The sequence below is a fragment of the Jaculus jaculus genome, chromosome 5 (genome assembly GCF_020740685.1).
Source record: "Jaculus jaculus isolate mJacJac1 chromosome 5, mJacJac1.mat.Y.cur, whole genome shotgun sequence".
In the NCBI taxonomy this organism is placed as follows: Eukaryota; Metazoa; Chordata; class Mammalia; order Rodentia; family Dipodidae; genus Jaculus; species Jaculus jaculus.
Window position 1 is genome coordinate 163,427,239 of NC_059106.1, and position 22,777 is coordinate 163,450,015.

General features: G+C 42.8%; 1 protein-coding gene across 3 annotated transcripts in view; it reads right to left on the bottom strand.

Moving 5' to 3' along the window:
* The window catches only part of Brwd1 (bromodomain and WD repeat domain containing 1), a 134,054-nt gene that overhangs the window by 104,582 nt on the left and 6,695 nt on the right, over window positions 1-22,777 (bottom strand). For all 3 annotated transcript variants that reach the window (XM_045149804.1, XM_045149806.1, XM_045149805.1), the window contains exons 5-9: window positions 16,128-16,278; window positions 13,985-14,083; window positions 13,457-13,617; window positions 10,781-11,002; window positions 3,733-3,833 (exon numbers count right to left, since the gene is read on the bottom strand). In XM_045149804.1, the coding sequence (XP_045005739.1) occupies window positions 3,733-3,833; window positions 10,781-11,002; window positions 13,457-13,617; window positions 13,985-14,083; window positions 16,128-16,278 (734 nt within the window). The remainder of the gene's footprint in view (window positions 1-3,732; window positions 3,834-10,780; window positions 11,003-13,456; window positions 13,618-13,984; window positions 14,084-16,127; window positions 16,279-22,777) is intronic.

Sequence of the window (22,777 nt, forward strand, 5' to 3'; positions counted from 1 at the left end):
GGAGGGTATTACCATGGGATATTTTTTCATAATCATGGAAAATGTTAATAAAAATTGAGAAAATAAATAAATAAAATAACTTTGAGATTCCATCTCACTCCCTTCAGAATGGCTATCATCAAGAAAACAAATGAGCCAGGCGTGGTGGCACATGGCTTTAATCCCAGCACTCTGGATGCAGAGGTGGGAGGACTGCTGAGAGTTCAAGGCCACCCTGAGAATACATAGTGAATTTCAGGTCAGCCTGGGCTAGAGTGAGACTCTACCTCAAAAAAAAAAAAAAAAAAAAAAATCCCAGCACTCAGGAGGCAGAGGTAGGAGGATCGCCATGAGTTCAAGGCCACCCTGAGACTACAGAGTTAATTCCAGGTCAGCCTGGACCAGAGTGAGACCCTACCTCGAAAAAAAAAAAAAAAAAAAAAAGACAATAAATGTTGGCAGGAAAAAGGGAAACCATTCTACACTGTTGATGGGAATGTAGTCTGGTAGAGCCATTTACTGCAGAGGTTCCTGAGACAGCTAAAAATAGATTTACCATATGACCCATAGCACTCCTAGGCATATATCCTAATGACTCTTCTCACTGCCTTAGAGATACTTGCTCAGCCATGTTTATTGCTGCTCTATTCACAATAGCTAGAAAAAGGAACCAGCCTAGTTGTCCCTCAACAGATGAACGTATAATGAAGATGTGGTACATTTACACAATGGAGTTCTACTCAGCAGTAAAGAAAAATGAAATTGTGAAATTTGCAGGGAAATGGATGGATCTGGAAACGATTGTACTAAGTGAGGTAACACTGGTCCAGAAAGCTAAATATAGCATGTTCTCTCTCATATGTGGATCCTAGCTATAAATGATTAGGCGTGCATGAGAGCTGGAACCAACAATCAGTAGCAGACGCCAGTAAGCTAGAAAAAGGCTGTAAGGGAGGGAGAAGAAAGGACTTTAGGAGATGCTATTGGATATATGTAAGTAGAAGAACAGATTCTAGGGAGGAGAAAGGCCAAAACAAGGCCAGGGGAAGAGATTGAGTAAAAGAAGTATGGGTGGAGGGTCAATCAAAATTCAAGATGTTCTGAATAAGACATATGAAAGCCTACTTTTTTGGATAATGGCATATCCAGAAACCAGAGTGCTACTAGAAAATTTTCAGTACCAGGAATGGGATACCTTTCAGTGAGTTGTTGGCCAGGGAGGTCCCTGTTGCCTCCAAAACATTACAGGTTATTGCCAGTGCTCTTGGTTTCCCACCAGAAACAGATGGTAAGACCCTATTGCTGAAGTCTCCACGTGCCTGGGCAGCAAGGTCACTGAGAAATCTAGATCAGCCAACTGAAAGCTGGAAAAAACAGTACTACATGCAGCTCTGTAAGAGACAGAAGTCATCAGTGTTGAAAACAGTGGACACTGGAAGCCTCAAGTTAGGCCAGACAGGCCAAATGACCGAATGGGTCCAACAGTGGCGTGTCTGCTCTGGGGGAAAATAACTGCTCTCTGACTGGACTGAAGGGCCACTCTATGGGAGGGAATGCATGCCTGGTACTAAAACCCTAATCAAAAGCCTATGGCAGGGGAGGTCATGAGCCTTAGGGGTATTAAGCCTGCTTTTGTCTGGCTAAATGAATATATTATGCTCACCAAACTGCCCTGTAAAGCAGTACACTTACTGTTCATATTCATATATTAATGCTACTCTCACTTCTGGCTAGCGAAACTTCTCTTTTCAGATGGCAGTGACCATTGGGATGACCTAAAAGACAACATAGTGCTGAGAAGTGACATTGGAGTGTTTAGCACTGAAACATCTCCATCACACCCTCCAAGGCACAGGGTCCATTGCAGAAGACTTGGAGAAAGAATATAACAGCCAAAGGAAGGGCACCACTCCTCACCATGCACTATCCAGAAAAAGAAAGGCCCTCGAAATCCACAACCTTGCAGTGCCTAGCAATACCTTCACAAGTCCCACATAATAGAAGGAAAAGATGATGACAACCAAATAAGCAAAGCCAGGCATGGTGGCGTATGCCTTTAATCCCAGCACTTGGGTGGCAAAGGTAAAAGGATCACTGAGTTCGAGGCATCCAGAGACTACACATAAGAAATTCCAGGTCAGCCTGAGCTGACCATACCTCAAAAAGCCAAACAAAAAAAGGTAATAAAATAAAAGAGACTAACGGAGAGAGGGAGGAGATATGATGGAGTGTCGAGTTGGGATGGGGAAAGTAAGGGAGGGAAGGGAATTAGCATGGCTTATTGTCTATAAGTACAGAAGTTGTCAGAAACAAATTAGGTAGCAGAAAGAATGTAAGAGCCAAAGGAAGGGTAGGACTCCTTACAGTGTACTCCTCCAGACACAAAATGGCCTGGATATCCTGTACAAGACCTTCATAATAGGAGAAAAAGATGGTTGTCTAACATGCACAAAGATAAAGGATACCTAAGTGTAGTGGCACACACCTTTAATCCCAGCACTTGGGAGGTAGAGGTAGGAGGACTGTGTGAGTTCAAGGCCACCCTGAGGCTACAGTGAATTCCAGGTCATCCTGGGGAAAAAAATAAAAGGAAAAAAAATCTGTATCCAAGCCGGGTGCATGCCTTTAATCCCAGCACTTAGGAGGCAGAGGTAGGAGGATCGCTGTGAGTTCGAGGCCTCCCTGAGAATACATGGTGAATTCCAAGTCAGCCTGGACTAGAGTGAGACCCTACCTCGGGGAAAAAAAAAAAAAAAAATCAAGACAGGTGTGGTGGCGCATGCCTGTAATCCCAGCACTCGGGAGTCAGAGGTAGAAGGATCACCGTGAGTTTGAGGCCACCCTGAGACTACATAGTAAATTCCAATTCCAGGTCAGCCTGAGCCGAAGTGAGACCCTAACTCAAAAATCAAAAAAAAAAAAAAAAAAAACCACAAAACACTGTATCCAATTTCCTAAATTTAATAGTTCAAATTCAAAACCTTTAACTATTAAAAACATAATTAAACAATTTCTAATAACTAAGTGTTAACCTTTTTTTTCTTTTTGAGACAGTGTCTCACTCTGTAGCTCAGGCCAGCCTTCAACTCACAATGTGGTCCAGGCTTGCTGGCAAATTGCAATGATCTGCCTCTGTCACTGAGTGCTAGGATTAAAGGTGTGAACCACCACACCAGCTATCAGCTTGTAAACTTACCAATTCAATTCAACTCATTAATTATATTAGAGACAGTAGAGAAGTACTCAATAGTCAAATAGAGCTTGCTGGCTATCATTATCAACCTAGATTGTCAAGTGTTCCTGTCTGAATAATTCATTGCATACCTCACTGTATATGTTTAAGATTTACAAAAATGTTTCCCATACCTATTATCTTACTTTGTTTATACAAAAACATGCTATGGTAGAAAGCTAAGCTTTTCTGTTTACAGTAAAGTCAAGGTGAAACATATGCAGTAGGTTTAAAAAAAAGTTTTAAAGGCAGGCGCGGTACACGCCTTTAATCCCAACACTCAGTTCAAGGCCGGTACACGCCTTTAATCCCAACACTCAGTTCAAGGCCATCCTGAGAACTACATAGTGAATTCCAGGTCAGCCTGAACTAGAGTGAGACCCTATCTCAGGAAAAAAAAAAAAAAAAAAAAGTTTTAAAAGTAGAAAGGCATGTACAATATATAATTTCTTTTTATAATCAAACTTCCTGTCATCACACATAATTATATTGGAGAAGATCAGTTTCATTAAGTCACTTACCTAAATTTCAGAGATTCTAAATCCCACTGCCAAAAGCAAACTGTCCCATCAGCACCAGTGGAAACCATGTATCTTTGAGGGCCTTTAGCCATTGGGCTAAACTAAAAATTAATAATACATATAAATTAATTTCCAGAATGTTTGAAATGCCCCAGTTAATTTCAGAGAGTTAAACACAAATTCATACTATAGGTGACATTAGTCAGGTAGAAAATCTAACACTGTACACTAATTTATATATAAACAAGAATAACCAGGAAGATTTTCAGTCAAGATCCAGTTTTAAGATACTGAAACTTGAGGCTGGGCATGGTGGCGCACGCCTTTAATCCAAATACTCAGGAGGCAGAGGTAGGAGGATCACTGTCAGTTCGAGGCCACCCTAAGACTACATAGTAAATTCCAGGTCAACCTGAGCTAGAGTAAGAGCCTACCTCAAAGAAAAAAAAAGATACTGAAACTTGCCAGGCGTGGTGGCACACACCTTTAATCCCAGCACTGGCTGGGGAGGCAGAGGTAGGAGGATCACCGGGAATTTGAGGCCACCCTGAGACTACAAAATTCCAGGTCAGCATGGGCCAGAGTGAGACCCTACCTTGAAAAACCAAAAAGGAAAAAAAAAAAGATACTGAAACTTATGAGAGCCTCAATAACTAACATTAATCACTACAAAAGGTACGATGAGCCAGGCAGAGTGGCACACACCTTTAATCGCTGCACTCAGGGGACCAAGGTAGGAGGATCACTGTGAGTCTGAGGCCAGCTTTAGACTACATAGTGAACTCCAGGTCAGTCTAGGCTAAAAGACACTACCTCAAATAAATAAATAAGTAAAGAGGTACACTGAAAGAACAACCAATGGGAAAACTATCAAGTCCAAAATCAACACTCAATACAAGATGATGGCATCATATTAAATCTGGTATAGAAACTGCATGAATAGTATTCGAACAACGTTGGAAGATGGGTCTAGATCCCTGCTGAGACTGTAGCATCAGGATATATTACAAATACATTTAATAACCTAAAATGCTTTAAAAAAAAAAAAAACTAGAGAGATGGCTCAGTGGTTACAGGCACTTTCTTAGAAAGCCTGACAGTCAGGGTTCAAGTCCCTAATACCCACATAAAGTCAGATGCTCAAAGTGGTGCACATGTCTGGAGTTTTACAGTGGCAAGAGGCCCTAGTGCACCCATTCTCATTCTCTCTCTTAAATAAATAAAATGTTTATTTATTAGAGATGAAAGAGAGAATGGGTGTGCCAGGGCCTCTATCCAGTGCAAATGAACACCAGGTGCAGGATCCACCATACGCATCTGGCTTATGTGGGTTCTGGAGAGGAACCTGGGTCCTTTGGCTTTGCAGGTAAGTGCCTAAACCACTAAGCAACCTCTCCAACCCAATAAAATATTTCTTAAGCCAGGTGTGGTAGCACATGTCTTTAATACCAGCACTTGGGAGGCATAGGTAGGAGGACCAGCATGAGTTAGAGGCCACCCTGAGAATATAGAGTGAATTCCAGATCAGCCTGGGCTAGAGTGAGACCCTACCTCAAAAACAAAAAAAAAAATTTATACCCTAACAGTATAAGAAAATTAAAATTCAGCAGGCGTGGTGGCACACACCTTTAATCTCAGAACTGGGGAGGCAGAAGTAGGAGAATCCCCTTGAGTTCAAGGCCACCCTGAGACTACACAGTGAATTCCAGGTCAGCCTGAGCTAAAGTGAAACCCTACCTCGAAAAACCAAAATAAATAAATAAAAAAGAAAATATAAAGTTCTTTTATATCTTCAAACATGTGGGGACTGGTTAAAAGCACACCAGCCTAGATTCAATTCCCTAGCACCAAGTAAAGCCGGATGCAAGCCAAATCACAGCTGCTGCCGCAGCAAGAGACGCCACCTCAGAAGGGGGAGCACAAGCACCTCTGTGCTGCCCTGACCTCCACATGTGGGCCACACCACACACACACACATCCACATCACACATCCACATCACACATCCACACCACACACACACACATCCACATCACACATCCACATCACACACACATCACACACACATCACACACACATCACACACACATCACACACACACACACACACATCCACATCTCACACACATCACACACACACATCCACATCACACACACACACACATCCACATCACACACACACACACATCCACATCACACACACATCACACACACACACATCCACATCACACACACATCACACACACACACATCCACATCTCACACACACACATCCACATCACACACACATGGTGAGTGTTCACTCAAATTTCTTGTGGCTGCAAATGAACACCAAATGTTTAAGTCACTTTAAAAAATTTTATTTATTTGAAACAGAGAGAAAAGGCAGAGAAAGAGAAAGCACATCAGGGCTTCCTGCCACTGAAAACAATCTCAAGATACACGTACCCCTTTCTGCATCTGGCCTTACGTGGGTACTGGGGATCTGAACATGGGCAATCAGGATTTGCAAGGAAGCACCATTAACACTGAGCCATCTCTCCAGCCCTTGAGTCAGTGATTGCTGAGCCATTTTCCCAGCCCCAAATAATTTGAGTAAAAGCTAAAAACTTTTGTAATCAATAAGCAACAGGTGTGCTAAACAAGCTAGAAAGATCAATATGGCCTAATAGCATCCAAGAAATCTGAAGAGTGAAGAGGAAAAACAATAAGCAATGGACAATGTGTGTTCAAGCTAGAAGCATATAGGACAAAAAAATTGTGCTTTTGTTAAGTATTCATTATTAATAGTGACAATTAACTGAAATTTAAAAATAAACCTTGGGGCCAGAGAGACGGCACAGCAGTCAAAGGCACTTGCTTGCAAAGTCTGCCAGCCTGGGTTCAGTTCCCAGTACCCATATTAAACCAGATGCACCAAGTGGCACATGAATCTGAAGGTTGGCAGCGGCACAAGGCTTTGGCATGCCCATATTCTCTCTCTCAAATAAATATTTTTTCAAGGTAAGATCTCACTCTAGCCCAGAGTGACCTCAACCTCCCAGTAATCCTCCTACCTCTGCCTCCTGCATGCGGGGAGTAAAGGCATGCACCACCACACCTGGATAAAAATATTTTTTAAATACTATTTTAGGTAGAGATGGGCACGGTGGAACATATTTTGATTCCACTATTTGAAAGGCAGAGATAAAAGGATTGCTGTGAGCTCCAGGCTAGCCTGGGACTACAGAATAAGTTGCAGGTAAGCCTTGAGATAGTGTGTTTAAAACTCTACCATTGGAATAAAATTAATTTAGCCGGGCATGGCTCATGCCTTTAATCCCAGCACTTGGGAGGCAGAGGTAAAAGGATCACTATGAATTCGAGGCCACCCTGAGGATACATAGTGAATTCCAGGTCAGCCTGGGCTAGAGCAAGACCCTACCTCGAAACATAATACTAATAATAAAATAAAAAATAAATATAGTAAATATTATAAAACTAGTAATACAGTAAATAGACAGACTAAAATATAGAAATGAAAAGCATTCCAAGTAGCTCAAACCTCCACTGGGAGCAGAATGCAGCACCAGCTGAAGGAACAGCTAACAACAAAAATAATGTTGGGCCAGGCATGGGAGGTAGAGGTAGGAGGATCGCCATGAGTTCAAGGCCACACTGACACTACATAGTGAATTCCAGGTCAGTCTGAGCTACACTGAAACCGCACCATGAAAAACAAACAAAAAAATTAATAAATAATAATTATGATGATAATGATGTTGAACTAGAGAGAGAGCTTAGTGGTTAAGGTGCTTGGTGGCAAAAACAAAGGACCCAGGTTTGACTCCCCAGTACCCACATAAAGCCAGATAGATGCATAAGAGGGCACATGAGTCTGGAGTTCATTTGCAGTGGCTAGAGGCCCTGGCATGCCTCCCCAGCCCCCACCCCCGTATCTGTCTTTTCCCCTCTCTCTCTCAATAAATAGTAAAATGTTAAGAGCTGGAGAGGCTGCTCAGTGGTTAAGAGCACTTGTTCAGCAAGCACAAGGATCCCAGCACCTAAATATGCATACCTGCAACCCCAGTCAGCACTCAGGGGTCAGAGAAAGGAGAGGCACTGGTGCTTATGTTTAGCCAGTTCATCTGAAAAATAACAAGTGGGGCTGGAGGGATGGCCTAGCGCAGTTAAGGTGTTTGCCTGCAAAGCCAAAGGACCCTGGTTAGCCAGATGCACAAGGGGGCGCACACGTCTGGAGTTCATTTGCAGGGGCTGGAGGCCCTGACATGCCCATTCTCTTTCTCTGTCAAATAAATAAAAAAATAAAACAAGCGCTCAAGATTCAATATGGAACCCTACCTCAAGACAATAAGGCAGAAGAGTATATCCTCCTTTGGCCTCCACAAACCAATCATATGCATATACCACATACACACACGCATCAAAATTATGAAGTAATAGTAAAACAAAAAAGCAATATAAGCTGGGCGTGAAGCAGAGGTAGGAGGATCACCATGAGTTTGAGGACACCCTGAGACTACATAGTGAATTCCAACTCAGCCTGGGCAGACCCTACCTCAAAAAAAAAAAAAAGGAGGGGGAAAGGTAAAAAGATGGTTAGTGGTTAAAGCACTTGTCTATGAAGCCTAAGGACCTAAGTTCAACTTCCTCCCAGATAAGCCAAAGGTACACAGTGGTGCATGCATCTGGAGTTCATTTACAGTGGCTAGAGCCCCTAGAATGCCTATTCTCTCCCTCTCTCTCCCCCTCTCCCTCCCTCCTTCTCTCTCTCTAGTAAATAAAAAAAATATTTTTTAAAAAACGTGTGTTATTTAAAACACACACACACACACAGAGGGGGGAGGGAAGGAGACAGGGAGGGAGAAAGAAAGGGAGGAGGGAAGGTAAGATGGAGGAGGAGAAGAAAGGGAGGGAGAGGGAGAGAGACAAAGAGAGCTGGGCATGATGGCACATGCCATTAATCCCAGCACTTGGGAGGCAGAGGTGGAAGGATACCTGAGAGTTCGAGGCCAGCTGAGATTATCTAGTGAACTCCAGGTCAGCCTGAGCTACAGCAAGACCCTACCTCCCAAAAAACCATCCAGGTGTGGTGGCGCACGCCTTTAACCCCAGCACTCAGGAGGCAGAGGTAGGAGGATCACCCTGAGACTACACAGTGAATTCCAGGTCAGCCTTAGCCAGAGTGAGACCCTACCTCAAAAAACAAAAACAAAAACAAAAACAAAACAAACAAAAAAAAAAAAAAAAAAACACACACACACTGTGTGTGTACAGTCTTATGGATGTGTATGTGTTTTGAATTTGTGTGTTTGAAGCAGGGTCTCACACAAGCTCAGGCTGACCTGGAATTCACTCTGTAGTTCCAGGTCTGCTTTGAACTCATAATGATTTTTCTTCAGCTTCCCGAGTCCTGGTATTATATGCATGAGCCACCATGCCAGACTGTGTGTGTGAGGAGGGTGACTGTATGTGTGAACATGGGGTTACTAGCCTCTTGCAGAGTTATATGGTTGCATGGGTGTTGGGGAAGCCAAACCTGAGCCAGCAGGGTTTGCAAGCAAGCGCCTTCAACTGCTAATCCCAGCACTCGAGAGGGAGAGGTAAGAGTATGGCTGTGAGTTTGAGGTCAGCCTGATACTGCACAGTAGATTCTAGATAAGCCTGGACTACACTGAGACCCTACCTCAAAAAAGGGGGGGTAGGGGATACTGAAGAAATGGCTTAGCAGTTAAGGTGCTTGCCTGCAAAGCTAAAGGACCTGGTTGTTTGGGATTTTTTGGATGTTTTTTTTTGTTTTGTTTTGGTTTGTTTTGGTTTGGTTTGGTTTTTCAAGGAGGTAGGGTCTCACTCTAGTCCAGGCTGACCTGGAATTCACTATGTAGTCCCAAGGGTGGCCTCGAACTCACTGTGATCCTCCTACCTCAGCCTCCCGAGGGCTGGGATTAAATGCGCACCACCACTCCCGGCAAGGACCGAGTTTTATCCCCCAGTACCCACATAAAGCCATACGCATAAGGTGGTGCATGCATGTGTAGTTTGTTTGCAGTAGCTATAGGTCCTGGTGAACCCTTTCCCTCCTCTCCACCCCCCATACAGTTTCACTCTAGCCCAGGCTGACATGGAATTCACTACGTAGTCTCAGGGGGACCTTGAACTCACAGCCATCCTCCTACCTCAGCCTCCCAAGTACTGGAATCGAAGGCGCGTATCTCCATGCCTAGCTTCAACCATTCCCTTTCTTTGTACATGCAAATTTATATGTGTGTGTGTGTGTGTGTGTGTGTGTGTGTGTGTGTGTATATATATGTACATATGTATGTATGTGTGTGTGTATATATATATAAAAAAAAAAAATGGGCAGGACGTGGTGACCCACACCTTTAATCCCAATCCCAGCACTTGGGAGGCAGAGGTAGGAGGACTGCTATGAGTTTGAGGCCAGCCTGGAATTACAAAGTGAGTTCCACGTCACCCTGAGCTAGAATGAGACTCTACAGATGGGGGGGGGGGGTAAGGAGTAAACAAAAAGAAAAAACTGGGTTTGGCGCTTGAGGACAACACACCTGACTGTCCTCTGGCCTCCACATACATAAGCATTGAAATCTTGATATTCTCTTCTGGCCTCTATCCCCATACACACGGGACACATGCATTTGCATATACATACCACACCACACATACTATGCAAAGAAAAATGATTAACTTCTTTTGTATTATTCTTTTTTAATTTAGTTACTTGAGACAGAAAGAAAGAGAAGGCACACCAGGTCCTCTAGCCACTGCAAATGAATTCCAGCTGCATGCACCAACTTGTGCATCTGGCTTTACATGGGTACTGGGGAAGTGGACCTGGGTCTTTTGGCTTTGCAGGCAAGTGCCTTAACCATTAAGCCATCTCTCCAGCACCCTTATTGTACAGTATTATTTTATGACTTGTAGAAATAAATGAAGGTATTTTCTCTTGACTGCTTTATACATCACGTTTCTCAACACCAAAGACAAACTTTAAGAGAAAAGGCGACGATGCGGTGTGTCCACTGGGGGTTACCTGTAAAGACGTAATTGACCCAGCGTGTCCTTGCAGCACGGCAACTGGGGCGCACGTCCTCAAGCACCACACTCTGATGATTTTGTCGCAGCTCCCTGCCGCGATCATCGTGTTCTCATAGTTCACTGCCATGTCGGAGATTTCTGCAGAATGGCCTCTTAACGTGGATAGTAGGCGGCCATTATGGGTTGACCAAATCTTTACCAAGCAATCATCTGAACCCTAAGAAAAAGTTCACCCAAACAAAAGAGTTAGTGCTGTGTGTACTATAAACACCTCAAGGAGTACCTTTGATACACCACTCAAATTAACAACTCTTTCCCTCCTTCCAATAGCAGAACACTCTGTATTATTATGGTCAGAGCACATATGGAAGTTTTTTTTTTCCTTTCCATTTTATAAATATGTATTTATGGAGCTAGAAAGATGGCTAAGTGGTTAAAGGCACTTGCTTGCAAAGCCTACCGGCCAGAATTCAATCCCAAAGCCACCCATATAAACCGGACTCAAAAGTAGCACAAGTGTGTTGGTGTTATAAGGGTGTGCATACCTGCCTTCCCAAAAGTAGCACAAGAGCTGGAGAGATGACTTGCCAATTAAGACTCTTGCCTACAAAGCCTAATGAGCCAGGTTCAATTCCCCAGTACCCACATAAAGCCAGATGCACATGGTGGCACATGCACCTGGAGTTCGTTTGCAGTGGCTAGAGGCCCTGGCGTGACCATTCTCTCTCTCTGCTTGTACACAAACAAAGAATAGTACAAGCATCGCCATTTGTCTGCAGAGGCAAGAAGACGAAGCACACCCACATACATACAAACTTACGTACAAATAAGTAATTTTAAAATTTATTTATCACACATTGGGTGGGGCATGCCAAAAATCTCTTGCTGATGCAGATGAGTGCCAAACACTCTGGCCACTTTTTGCATCTGGCTTTACTGAAACTGAACCATTCCCAGCAGGCTTTGCAAGCAGGTGCCTTTAACCACTGATCCATCATCTCTCCAGCTGTATTTTTCTTCAAAGCAAAGAAAATCTACATAAAAATGATTTCAATGGGTCAGATCACATTATAAGTACTATTTTCTCCAAAATTCCCTGCCAAGAAGGTTACAAGTTTCTTCTCCCTCTTATCAACAATGGCTACATGCTAATCTAGGTCACCAAGCTAAATATTATAATTAGTGTCAGGACTGATCTAGATTTCACACCATAAAAACCAAGACAATGCAGCTTAGACTACATAGAGAAACCCTGTCTTTTAAAAAATAATTTATGAGTGGATAATGAAGATGTGGCACATTTATACAATGGAGTTCTACTCAGCAGTAAAGAAAAATGAAGTTATGAAATTTGCAGAAAAATGGATGGACCTGGAAAGGATTATACTAAGTGAGGTAACCCAGGCCCAGAAAGCCAAGCGCCACATGTTCTCTCTCATATGTGGATCCTAGCTACAGATGATTGGGCTTCTGCATGAGAAGGAAAATACTTAGTAGTAGAGGCCAGTAAGTTAAAAAGGAGACATAAAGGGAAGAGAAAGGAAGAGAGGATGGTACTTAATAGGTTGATATTGTATATAAATCAGTACAATGATTGATATGGGGAGGTAATATGATGGAGAATGGAATTTCAAAGGGGACTGTGGGGGGGGGGAGGGAATTTCCATGGGATATTTTTTTATAATCATGGAAAATGCTAATAAAAATTAAAAAAAAACAAAGACTACAACTTTTGTAAAAATCAGTAATAAATAAAATATGTTTAAAAAAAATCCAAGACAATGCAGCAGTCCCAGATGTAATGAAAAACACCATCACTTCACATAAGCAAACAAGTGTCTCAAATTTACAAAACTGCCCACGCATTATTCAACACCTACTTATGAACATGTGCTCTGAATCTCACTTCTGCAGTATTAAACTCACTTATTTTCCCCTGTTAACACTGGAAAAGTTAATGATATTTCAAATATTTCCTCACAGTTTTCTGATGAATAGTTGAATACAAGATTACAAATCCTCATTTTCCTGAATCAGCAACTAGTGAGTCTGAGGATGCTGGATTTTTATCAGGGTAGGGCCTCACTCTGGCCCGGGCTGACCTGGAATTCACTAGAGTCTCAGGGTGGCCTCGAACTCACAGCATTCCTCCTACCTCCACAGTGCTGGGATTAAAGGCATGCACCGGCACACCCAGCAGTTTTTATTTTTTAAAGGGACTAATGTAGCCTAAGCTGACCTCAAATTCACTATGTAGGTGAAGCTGTCCTTGTTCTCCTGGTCCTTCTCTCTACACCTTCCTAAGTAGTTATGTACTTTTATTTTTAAAGCAGGGTCTCACTCTAGCCCATGCTGGCCACCAATTCACTGTGACACTCTTGAGTGCTGGGATTAAAGGCATGTGCCACCACACCCAGCAGTTAAGTACTTTTTTATGTATACTTAAAAATCATGTTTAAGAACCACTATTCTCAAAGCAGCCCAATCATGATGATGACGATGCCCAATCACTTGAAGCATTTACACAAACTACAAATTCATGGGCCCCACCTGATCAGAATGGCTGAGGATGGGAACACAGAATGCACATTTTATAAGATCTCCCAGATGATGCTGAGGCACACTCAAGTGTCCCAGGTGGAACCAAACTGAGTTTAAAATGTTAACTCACTGTAAAGATCCTATGTCCTGTCCTATCGAATGCTACACAGTACACAGCAGACAGGTGACCGAGAATCCTTCTGTGCATTTTTATATGCTGATACATAGTTCCTGGAAATGCTGCGCTAAAATTGGAACACCCTGTGAGTTGTTTTCCTCGATGTACCTCCACTAGGAAATAAAAACAATAAAAATGGTTAAGAGGGAGCCAATATGTAAAAAACTAAGAAAAATTCCAAAACAATTTCTAGAGGGTTACAAAATCTGAGACTCTAAGAACCCAAGTTTCTTCCTGATTCTGATTGTACTGAGGCCACTAAACACAGGCTTACCATATATGATTGTTTTCATACATTTCTAATTACTTTAAGAGAACAAGAATTTTGAAATTTGATACTTACTACTGATGCAGTAATACTACCAGCAATTCCTTTTAACTCTTTGTTACATTTGTTATGTAAACTCCTTGTAACATTTATAAATTTTGTCAAGAAATCAAAGAATAATTTTAGACATCTCAAAGGCCAACCTAACTTACCAACATTTGGTGGGGAACCATAATTCACGGGCATTTCAGGAGGTCTTCCTCTGTGAAGAGCAGCAAAGGCAGAGCCCTTCCACACTGTGTGCCTGCAGTCTTTAAAATGAATTTTAGACACACATAAAATCTTGAAAGTTAACCCCAAAAAAGATTTTATAGAATACTTACGTATATTGTAATAAACTGTTTATTCAAAGTTTTACCAACTAATATATTTTAACAGAAAAGCCCTGGAGGTTTATTAGACTATTTCTGAAGGGAAAACTTAAGACATCTCAGATACAGCAGCAGTAACAACTAACATTTGTGTGGCACTTTACAATTCACAAAGTGCTTTCCACATACATCTCATTGAATCCTCACAACAACCCTGTGAGGTAGGTATTTTTTCCAATTTACAAGTGAGGTAACTGAGGCTCAAAGGTTCCAAGACCTTTAAAAGAGATCCACTGCAAAGGACTGGCAGAGATGAGCATAATGCCAAGCAAGTGTTTATTTGTCAATGCAGAGTACCATACAGTATTAAGGACGAACAGTCTTAATCACAACTGATCAAACTTTTCAAAAATGGAAACTTGTAAGAAATTTTGAATTTCTTTGATTTATATAAAAATCCTTGACAACTTACTCAGTTTTAAAATTTGGCCCGTATGACCATGACTTATCTCCTTAGGAAGCACCGCACAGTGAAGTTAGACAGCACCCCTTGTTTTCAGCTCACAGATACCCTTACCCAAGAGCACACAGTGAAGTTAGACAGCACCCCTTGTTTTCGGCTCACAGATACCCTGACCCAAGAGCACACACACAGGGTGTGCGCGTGAGCACGAGTTCCAAAGGCCCAGCCCGCCCTAACCTCCAAGTTACTGCCCCACGGAGCAAGCGTGTGCTCCCGCCCTCTCCAGGACAAAGCAGCAGTCACAGGTCATACTCCTGCTGCACCGGAAACTATCTTCTTCAGCACGATAGACAAAGGGAGGAAAGTCGTCATACTAACCCTCTTCTGAGCCTTGGATGCCCCAAACTAACGGGCATGCCACGTTTTACATGAACGAATTCATTCCCACTGTCATGACCAAAAGGCAGTTACAAGGCATCCACACATGCATGGCACTAGTGTAAAACACTACAGAAATATGGCCCCATACTAGGCCATATGCTGAAGTCACTTCTAAGGTCTGCCAGTTCTAGCACAGTGCTCATCATAAAACGACATTGAGCTTGACACAAGGGGGGAAAAAAAAAAAGGAACACACACTACCCAAGCAACTACTATGTAACAACCAAGAAGAGAGTAATTACAAAGTGAATCTGGAGACGAGTCGCTTCCTGGCTAAAGCACAGTGTGGCAAGGCTACAGAGAGCGCACTAGGCCACAACTAACGCTGACAGGCCGCCTGGCAGGGACAGGAGGACAGTGCTCTCTGAGAGGCAAGCGCCAGACCAGTGGAGCGTCTCAGAGGTGGCGTCGCATCAGCAACGCTCTGAACAGAATAATCACAATGAACTTGAAGTATGCTGAAGCTCAGAACCAAGCCCTTGCCCATTAGCAGCTAAGCCACATGTGTAAAAAGACCATAGCCATCACCTCACACACAGGTACGTCATCTAAGTCATTTATGTGAAGCGAACGGAAAAAGAAGACATCGTGCTAGCATCTAGCTTTGCAAAAAAAATGTTAGTAAAAAAAGCATGCATGTTTACATGTTGGTGCTTGTTTTCAAACTGCCACCAAATTTTAAAAATCATTTCTCCTTATAACAAAGGGCTTTCAGAATCTAAATATCAAAGAAATACTTCTAGCATTGAAAGAGTTTATTAGACACATACATTTACATTCATTGAAGTTATGTATGAACTACAAAATGGAAAATTAAAAACTCACATTGATAAAACCTCAAACACATCTCAGAATAAATTCAGGCTTTTTTAGCTTAACATCTATATCTTTATCAATTATGAAATGCAGAAAGACCCATTAAACATGTAATAAAATTCAATGATCTATGCTAAATGCAGAGAATCTTATAGTCCACAGCATGATCTATAGTTACATCACCTTCCACAATGCTTACAGGACTTGACAATTATATCATTAAGCTATTAATACAAAGCAGAACACTTCTTCAAATTAAGGTACCTTTTGCTGTACGTAGCAAAGACTGCCTTCCTGCACCAAGCAAAGAAGTGACTCTTGAAATACTGGGTGGGACCTCCTTGTCCAGCATAGGGCCGATGCGCTGGCAGATTTGCAATAGATGATCAGGAGCCACATGCTTATTGGACAAGACCTGGGTGGAGAGTTGAGTTTAATGACAACACTGCTTAAGGTAGTAGTAAAGATTTCCATTACTTGTCGGGCGTGGTGGTGCACGCCTTTACTCCCAGCACTCGGGAGACAGAGGTAGGAGGATTGCCTTGAGTTCAAGGCCACCCTGAGACTCCATAGTGAAATCCAGGTCAGCCTGGGCTAGAGTGAGACCCTACCTCAGGAAAAAAAAAAAAAAAAAGATTTTCATTACTTTAGGAGAGATCAAATAAACTAGAAAACATAATGAGAAAAATTTAAAGAGAAAAAATAAAATGAACTATAGATTCAAATTCGGTCCAATCAAAACTCTTGACTTTTTTTAGAAACCTTATTCAAAAATTTACATACAAATAGCACAGACAAACCAAAACAGTTAAAAAAAGAAAAAGCTATGAGGAAAATACTACCCTATTCCAAGCCTTGCTAAAAAGCTGAAGTCAGATAGGATGGTATCAGTATATAAGCAAATATAAAGAATGAGGGGCTGGAGAGAGGGCTCAGCAGTTTAAGGTGTTTACCTACAAAGCCCAAGGACCAGGGTTCAACTCCCCAATACCTACGTAAAGCCAGATGCACAAGGTGGTGCATCAGCCAAGGCCCTGGCTCTGCTTGACAAAAATAATACACACAGACAGCCTAGGTCGAGACCTACACACATTTAAACCAGTTCAGGACCTTTATCCCCAACAAACTGTGACCAAACCAGCCTATGGAAGCAAGTGACTAAGTGGCCAAAGGACTCAACGAGCACTGCCACCACCACCACCAAGAACAGAGACTTCTCTTCCAAACCAGGGTGAACATCAGCTACTAACCTTTCAGGTGTTCCCACTCATACAGTGGCTTAAGACCTTCCACATGGATATGAAGTGAAGGAGAAATGCGTACACCTGACTTTATTTAGTATCTGCAGTCTCAAAAACTACTGCATGTGCGTTTTGTATGGATGTGTGCGCGCGCAACTGTGGGTACAACGTCAGAGGACAACTTCTGGTGTCAATCCTTATCTTCTACCTTGCTTTGGTTTGGGTTTTGGTTTTGTTTCCTTTTGTGGGTGGGGGTTGTTTTGTTTTGTTTTTCAGTCAGGGTCTTGTTCTAGCCCAGGCTAACTTCGAATTCACTATGTAGCTTCAGGCTGGCCTCCAACTCCTACCTCCACAATCAAAGGCAAGCACCACCATGCCCAGCAGAGAGAGAATGGGTGCATCAGGGTCTGTAGCCACTGTGAACAAACTCCAGACATCACTTAATGCATCTAGCTTTACATGAATACTGGAAAATTGAACTAGGGTTGTTAGATTTTATGGGCAAGCCATCTCCGCCTTTTTTTTCTTTTTCTTTTTGAGGCAAGGTCTCTCTCTCTAGGCCAGTGGAACTCACTCTACAGCCCAGGCTGGCCTTGTACTCAGTAACCCTACCTCAACGTCCCAAGTAGTAGAATTAAAAGGCATGTCCCACTACACCCAGCACTGTTTGTTTTTGGTTTTTTGAGGTAGGGTCTCTTAAGTCCAGGCTTAACCTGGAACTCACTATGTAGTCTCAGGGTGGCCTTGAACTCACAGCAATCCACCTACCTCTGCCTCCCGAGTGCTGATAGTCTCACCACCATGTCCAGCTACACCCAGCTTTCTTATACCTTGTTTTTGAGGTAGGGCTCATGGTTCCTGACTACACTGGCCAGGGTCTGGAATCCAAGCTTCCACGATTCTCCTTTCTCACCATACTCATGCTGGGGCTGCACACATGGCACTGGGCTTTATGAGGGTTCTGGAGAACCCCCAGCCCCTTGCACACACATCTCAAAAGCCACTTCTTTCCCTATGTCTAGAGTTACTATTAGCCCTGTTAGACAATCAAAAACCTAGAAATCCAACGTGATGGCACAAGCCTGAAATTCCAGCTCTCAAGAAACATCAAGCAGGATTCCTAAAAACTTAAGACTTGCCCAGTCAATACACTGAATTCCAAACCTTCCAGTGCTACGACACATTCAGAAGGAAGGAGTTGCGGAGGAACTGGGGTAGAAATTTGCTGAAGATTAGAAAATCTAATTAAGTTTATTATGAAAGTCAGCTCAGTCAATATCAAACCCAAGTTTCAAATTTCTAGTCTCTTGTCATCACAATGTCATGGCCTTCTGTTTACAAGGTATCAACAGCAAATCAAATGATAGATACATCTCTATAGTCAGAACAAAGAAAATACACGAACCAGAAGAAAATAATTTGCTAAATTCTGAATAAAGTGTTTTTAAAGACCCTTAATGAAAACAGTAACAGGATGAGTTACGGTAGGGATAAGTAGGGAGGGAAGGGAAGGTTTAGCCAGGTGTGATGGCACATGCCTTTAATCCCAGCACTCAGGAGACAGAGCTAGGAGTATTGTGAGTTCAAGGCCAGCCTGAGATTACATAGTGAATTCCAGGTCAGCCTGGGCTTGAGTGAGACTCTACGTCAGGGGGAAAAAAAAAGACTAAAATTAAAAGTTCAGTCAAAAAAAAAAAAAAAGTTCAGTCAAGCTTGGTTCAAAACCAGCCTGAGCTACATAGCAAGACATTAATTTCAAATAAAGTTGGAGCTGCGGAGATGGCTAAGTGAGTAAGAGCATTTACTATGCAAGCATGAGGATCCCAGTTCAACTCCCAGCACCCATACAGAAAGCTAGACATGACCCACAAGCTCATTACCTAATGAGGGTAGAAACAGGAAACACATTGGGGCAAGTTGGTCAGGTCATCCTTATATTGTACTGTTTCACTGGGAGGGTGGTACAATATAAGGATATCCAATCAGACTTTTCTTTTTGGTTAATGAAGACACCAGCCTATTAAAAGTGAGGGATGGCTTAGCAGTTAAGGCGCTTGCCTGCAAAGCCAATGGACCCAGGTTCAATTCCCCAGTACCCAGGCAGGCCAGACATACAAGGGGGGATATACATCTAGAGTTCATTTCAATGGCTGGAGGCCCTGGCACGCCCATTCTCTCTCTTCCCCTGCTTGCAAATTAAATTAAAATTTTTTAAGTGCTCAAACATGCACGCAAAGATGCCCAAGGAAATAATGTTTTTAAAAGACTCAATCTGTCAGGCGTGCTGGCGCACACCTTTAATCCCAGCACTAAACAGACAGAGAAGAGGATCACCATGAGTTTGAGGCCACTCTGAGACTACATGGTTAATTCCAGCCTGGGTTACAGTGAGACCCTACCTCAAAACCTTACCCTCCCCCCCCAAAAAAAACCACGAATTAAAATGAATTCTATGGGCTAGAGAGTTGGCTCAGTGGTTAAAGCCAAATAACCCAAGTAAGCCAGATGCACAAGGGGGCACGTGCATCTGAAGTTTGCAGTGGCTGGAGACCCTGCATCGCCCATTCTCTGAAATAAAAATATTTAAAAAATAAAAAATAGTTGGGCATGGTGGTGCACACCTTTAATCCCAACACCTGGGGCGGCAGAGGTAAGAGGATCACTAAGTTCGAGGACACCCTGAGAATACATGGTGAATTCCAGGTCAGCCGAGGCTAGAGTGAGACCCCACCTGAAAACAAAAGAAAAACCAAAAAATATAAAAGTAAAAAATAAATTCTAAGCCAAACATAGTTGCAAACACCTTTAATCCCAGCACTCAGGAGGCAGAGGTAGGAGGATCACTGTGAGCCAGACTGAGACTACATAGTGAATTACAAGGGAGCTTAGGCTAGAGTGAGACCCTACCTCAAATAAGCAAGTTTATTCTAGCCAGGCATGGTGGTGCACACCTCTAATCCCAGCACTCAGAAGGCAGTGGTAGGATTGCTGCAAATTGAAGGCCCGAGACTACATAATGAATTGCAAGTCAGCCTAAACTAGAGACCCTACCTGAAAAACAAAAATAAACAAAGAAAGCAGTGTGTTGGAGTTGCAGAGGACACTTAGCAGCTAAGACACTGGCCTCCTAAGCCTAGGAACCCAGGTTCAATTCTCCAGGTCCCATGTAAGCCTGATGTACATGGTGGCACATGCGTCTGGAGTTTATTTGCAGTGGCTAGGGGCCCTGGCATGCCCATCCTATCTCTAATCAATAAATCAAAATACATCTTTAAAAAAGGCCACCCTAAGACTATATAGTGAATTCCAGGTCAGCCTGGGCTATAGTGGAACCCTACATCAAAAAAATAAATAAATTCTCTAAGTTAACAGGCCTTTTAAGACAGATCTAGTCTTGACAAAGAGATGCTTCACTGGCTAAAGGTGCTTGCTAGGGTTCAATTCCCCAGTCACCCACATAAAGCTTGATGCAAAAAGTGGTACAAGGGTCTGATAACCCATTTGTAGTGGCAAGACAATATAGCGTGTGCACATGCACACACCCAACACACAAACACACATACAAATAAATAATCTGAATAAGAAAAAAAGAGATCTAGACTCAATTCTTTATTTTATTAGATTTTTTTTATTTATTTGCATGTGCGTGAACAATGAACACCAGACACTTATACTACTTTTTGGGTATGGCTGTGTAAGCAACTTGGGAACTGAACCAGGCTTTGCAAGCAATTGCCTTTAACAGCTGAGCTTAGTACCTAGTCTCAATTCTTTTGATAGAACAAAGTACCAAAAGCCCTCTTGCTCCCAAATACAGATCAGAGTTAAGAGCATGGACACAGATGCACAGTACAGTATGCTTTGTATGCGCCATGAGAGCCCACCTGAAGACTACAACTGCCCAGCACGCTGCACTCTGGCCCGGGCTGACCTGGAATTCACTATGGAGTCTCAGAATGGCCTCAAATTTACAGCAATACTCCCAACCTCTGCCTCCCAAGTGCTGGGATGAAAGACATGCGCCACTACGCCCAGCTCCACAAAGGTTTATTCAACTATCTGGAGCATTCCCAACACCTAGACTAATCCAGGTGCTCCTAAAAATGGTGGCAGGGAGGAAAACTAATCAAGATTTTAAAAAAAAGTGGGTTGGAGAGATGGTTTAGCAGTTAAGCACTTGCCTGTGAAGCCTAAGGACCCTGAGTTCAAGGCTCAAGTCCCCAGGACCCACATAAGCCAGATGCACAAGGTGGAGCATGTATCTAGAGTTCACGTGCAGTGACTGGAGGCTCTGGTGTGCCCATTCTCTATCTGCCTCTTTCTATGTCTCTCTCAAATAAGAAAATAATGAAAACGCTTTTTTTATTTATACTTAAAACAGGCATTGTGGTATACACCTGTAATCCACCAGCTGCGAGGTGTAGGGCAGAATGTCATAAACTTGTTATGTAGCAGAGGTTTGCCTTGAATTTAAGGCCAGCAGGTCTGGGCTACATGAGACCCCATCACAACACCTTCATGAAAAAGACTGAATCAATGCAAAATAAGAGCCTGTTCAATTTGTACTAGAGCAAGAAAGATTCAGGACACCTGTAAAAAGCATGAATATGAATCTGTAATACTGGCAACTCAGACATGAGAGATGTTTTGGTTTTGGGGGGACTGGATGGAGTGCTGTGGTAACAGCGGAACCACAGAGCTCTATCTCCCAGTAAGAAACAGTTCCAATAGTGAATTCCAAGTCAGCCTGGGCTAGAGTGAGACCCTACCTCGAAAAACCAAAAAAGAAACAGTTCTTTCAGGCAGGCAAGGTGACACACACTTTAACTCCTTGCACTCTAGGGGTGGAAGCAGGAGCACACAACGCTCAAGGACAGCCCGGGTACATGAGACCCTATCCTGAGAACTACCACCACCACCAAAAGTAATCAATAAGAAACAGGGCTGGAGAGACGGCTCAGCAGTTAAGGTACTTACCTGCAAAGCCTAGTAACACAAGTCCAATTCCCCAGTACCCATGTAAAGCCAGATGCACAACGTGCCACATGTGTCTATTCATTTGCAGTGGCTGGAGTTCCTGGCATAGCCATTCTCTCTCTGCTTACAATAAATAAAAATTTGGGAGGATCAAGGCCAGCATGGATTACATGAGACCCTGTCTCAAAAATAAAAGCAAATAATCAGTTAGAGATAGTGGCTTATTTCAGAGGCAAGCAGATAGCCGTAAGTCTTGAGGCCAGCCTGGGCTACATAGTAAGCTCCATACAGAGGGACATCTTGTTTCAAAAGAAAGGATGAGCCAGGTGTGGTAGTGCATGCCTCTAATACCAGCAGATGGGAGGCAGAGGCAGGAGGATTGCCAAGAATCGGAGGCCAGTCTGAGACTGCATAGTGAATTCCAGGTCAGCTTGTACTTTGTACTACAGCGAGAACCTACCTCAAAAAAAAAAAAAAAAAAGGAATACTGTGTGATTCTAGGAGTGTGCTCTGCTCATGAGGTACATAAGCAATCCACAGAAAATTTTGCAGAAAGTAGAGCATTGCTTGGCAGGGACTGAGTGGGGAGGAACGAGTCCAGGACTTTTGTTTTGCAAGGTGAGGATTCTTTGGAGATAGAGCTGGTTAGAGTTTCTCAACAATGGTTGTGGCTGGAGATACAGCTTAGCGGTTAAG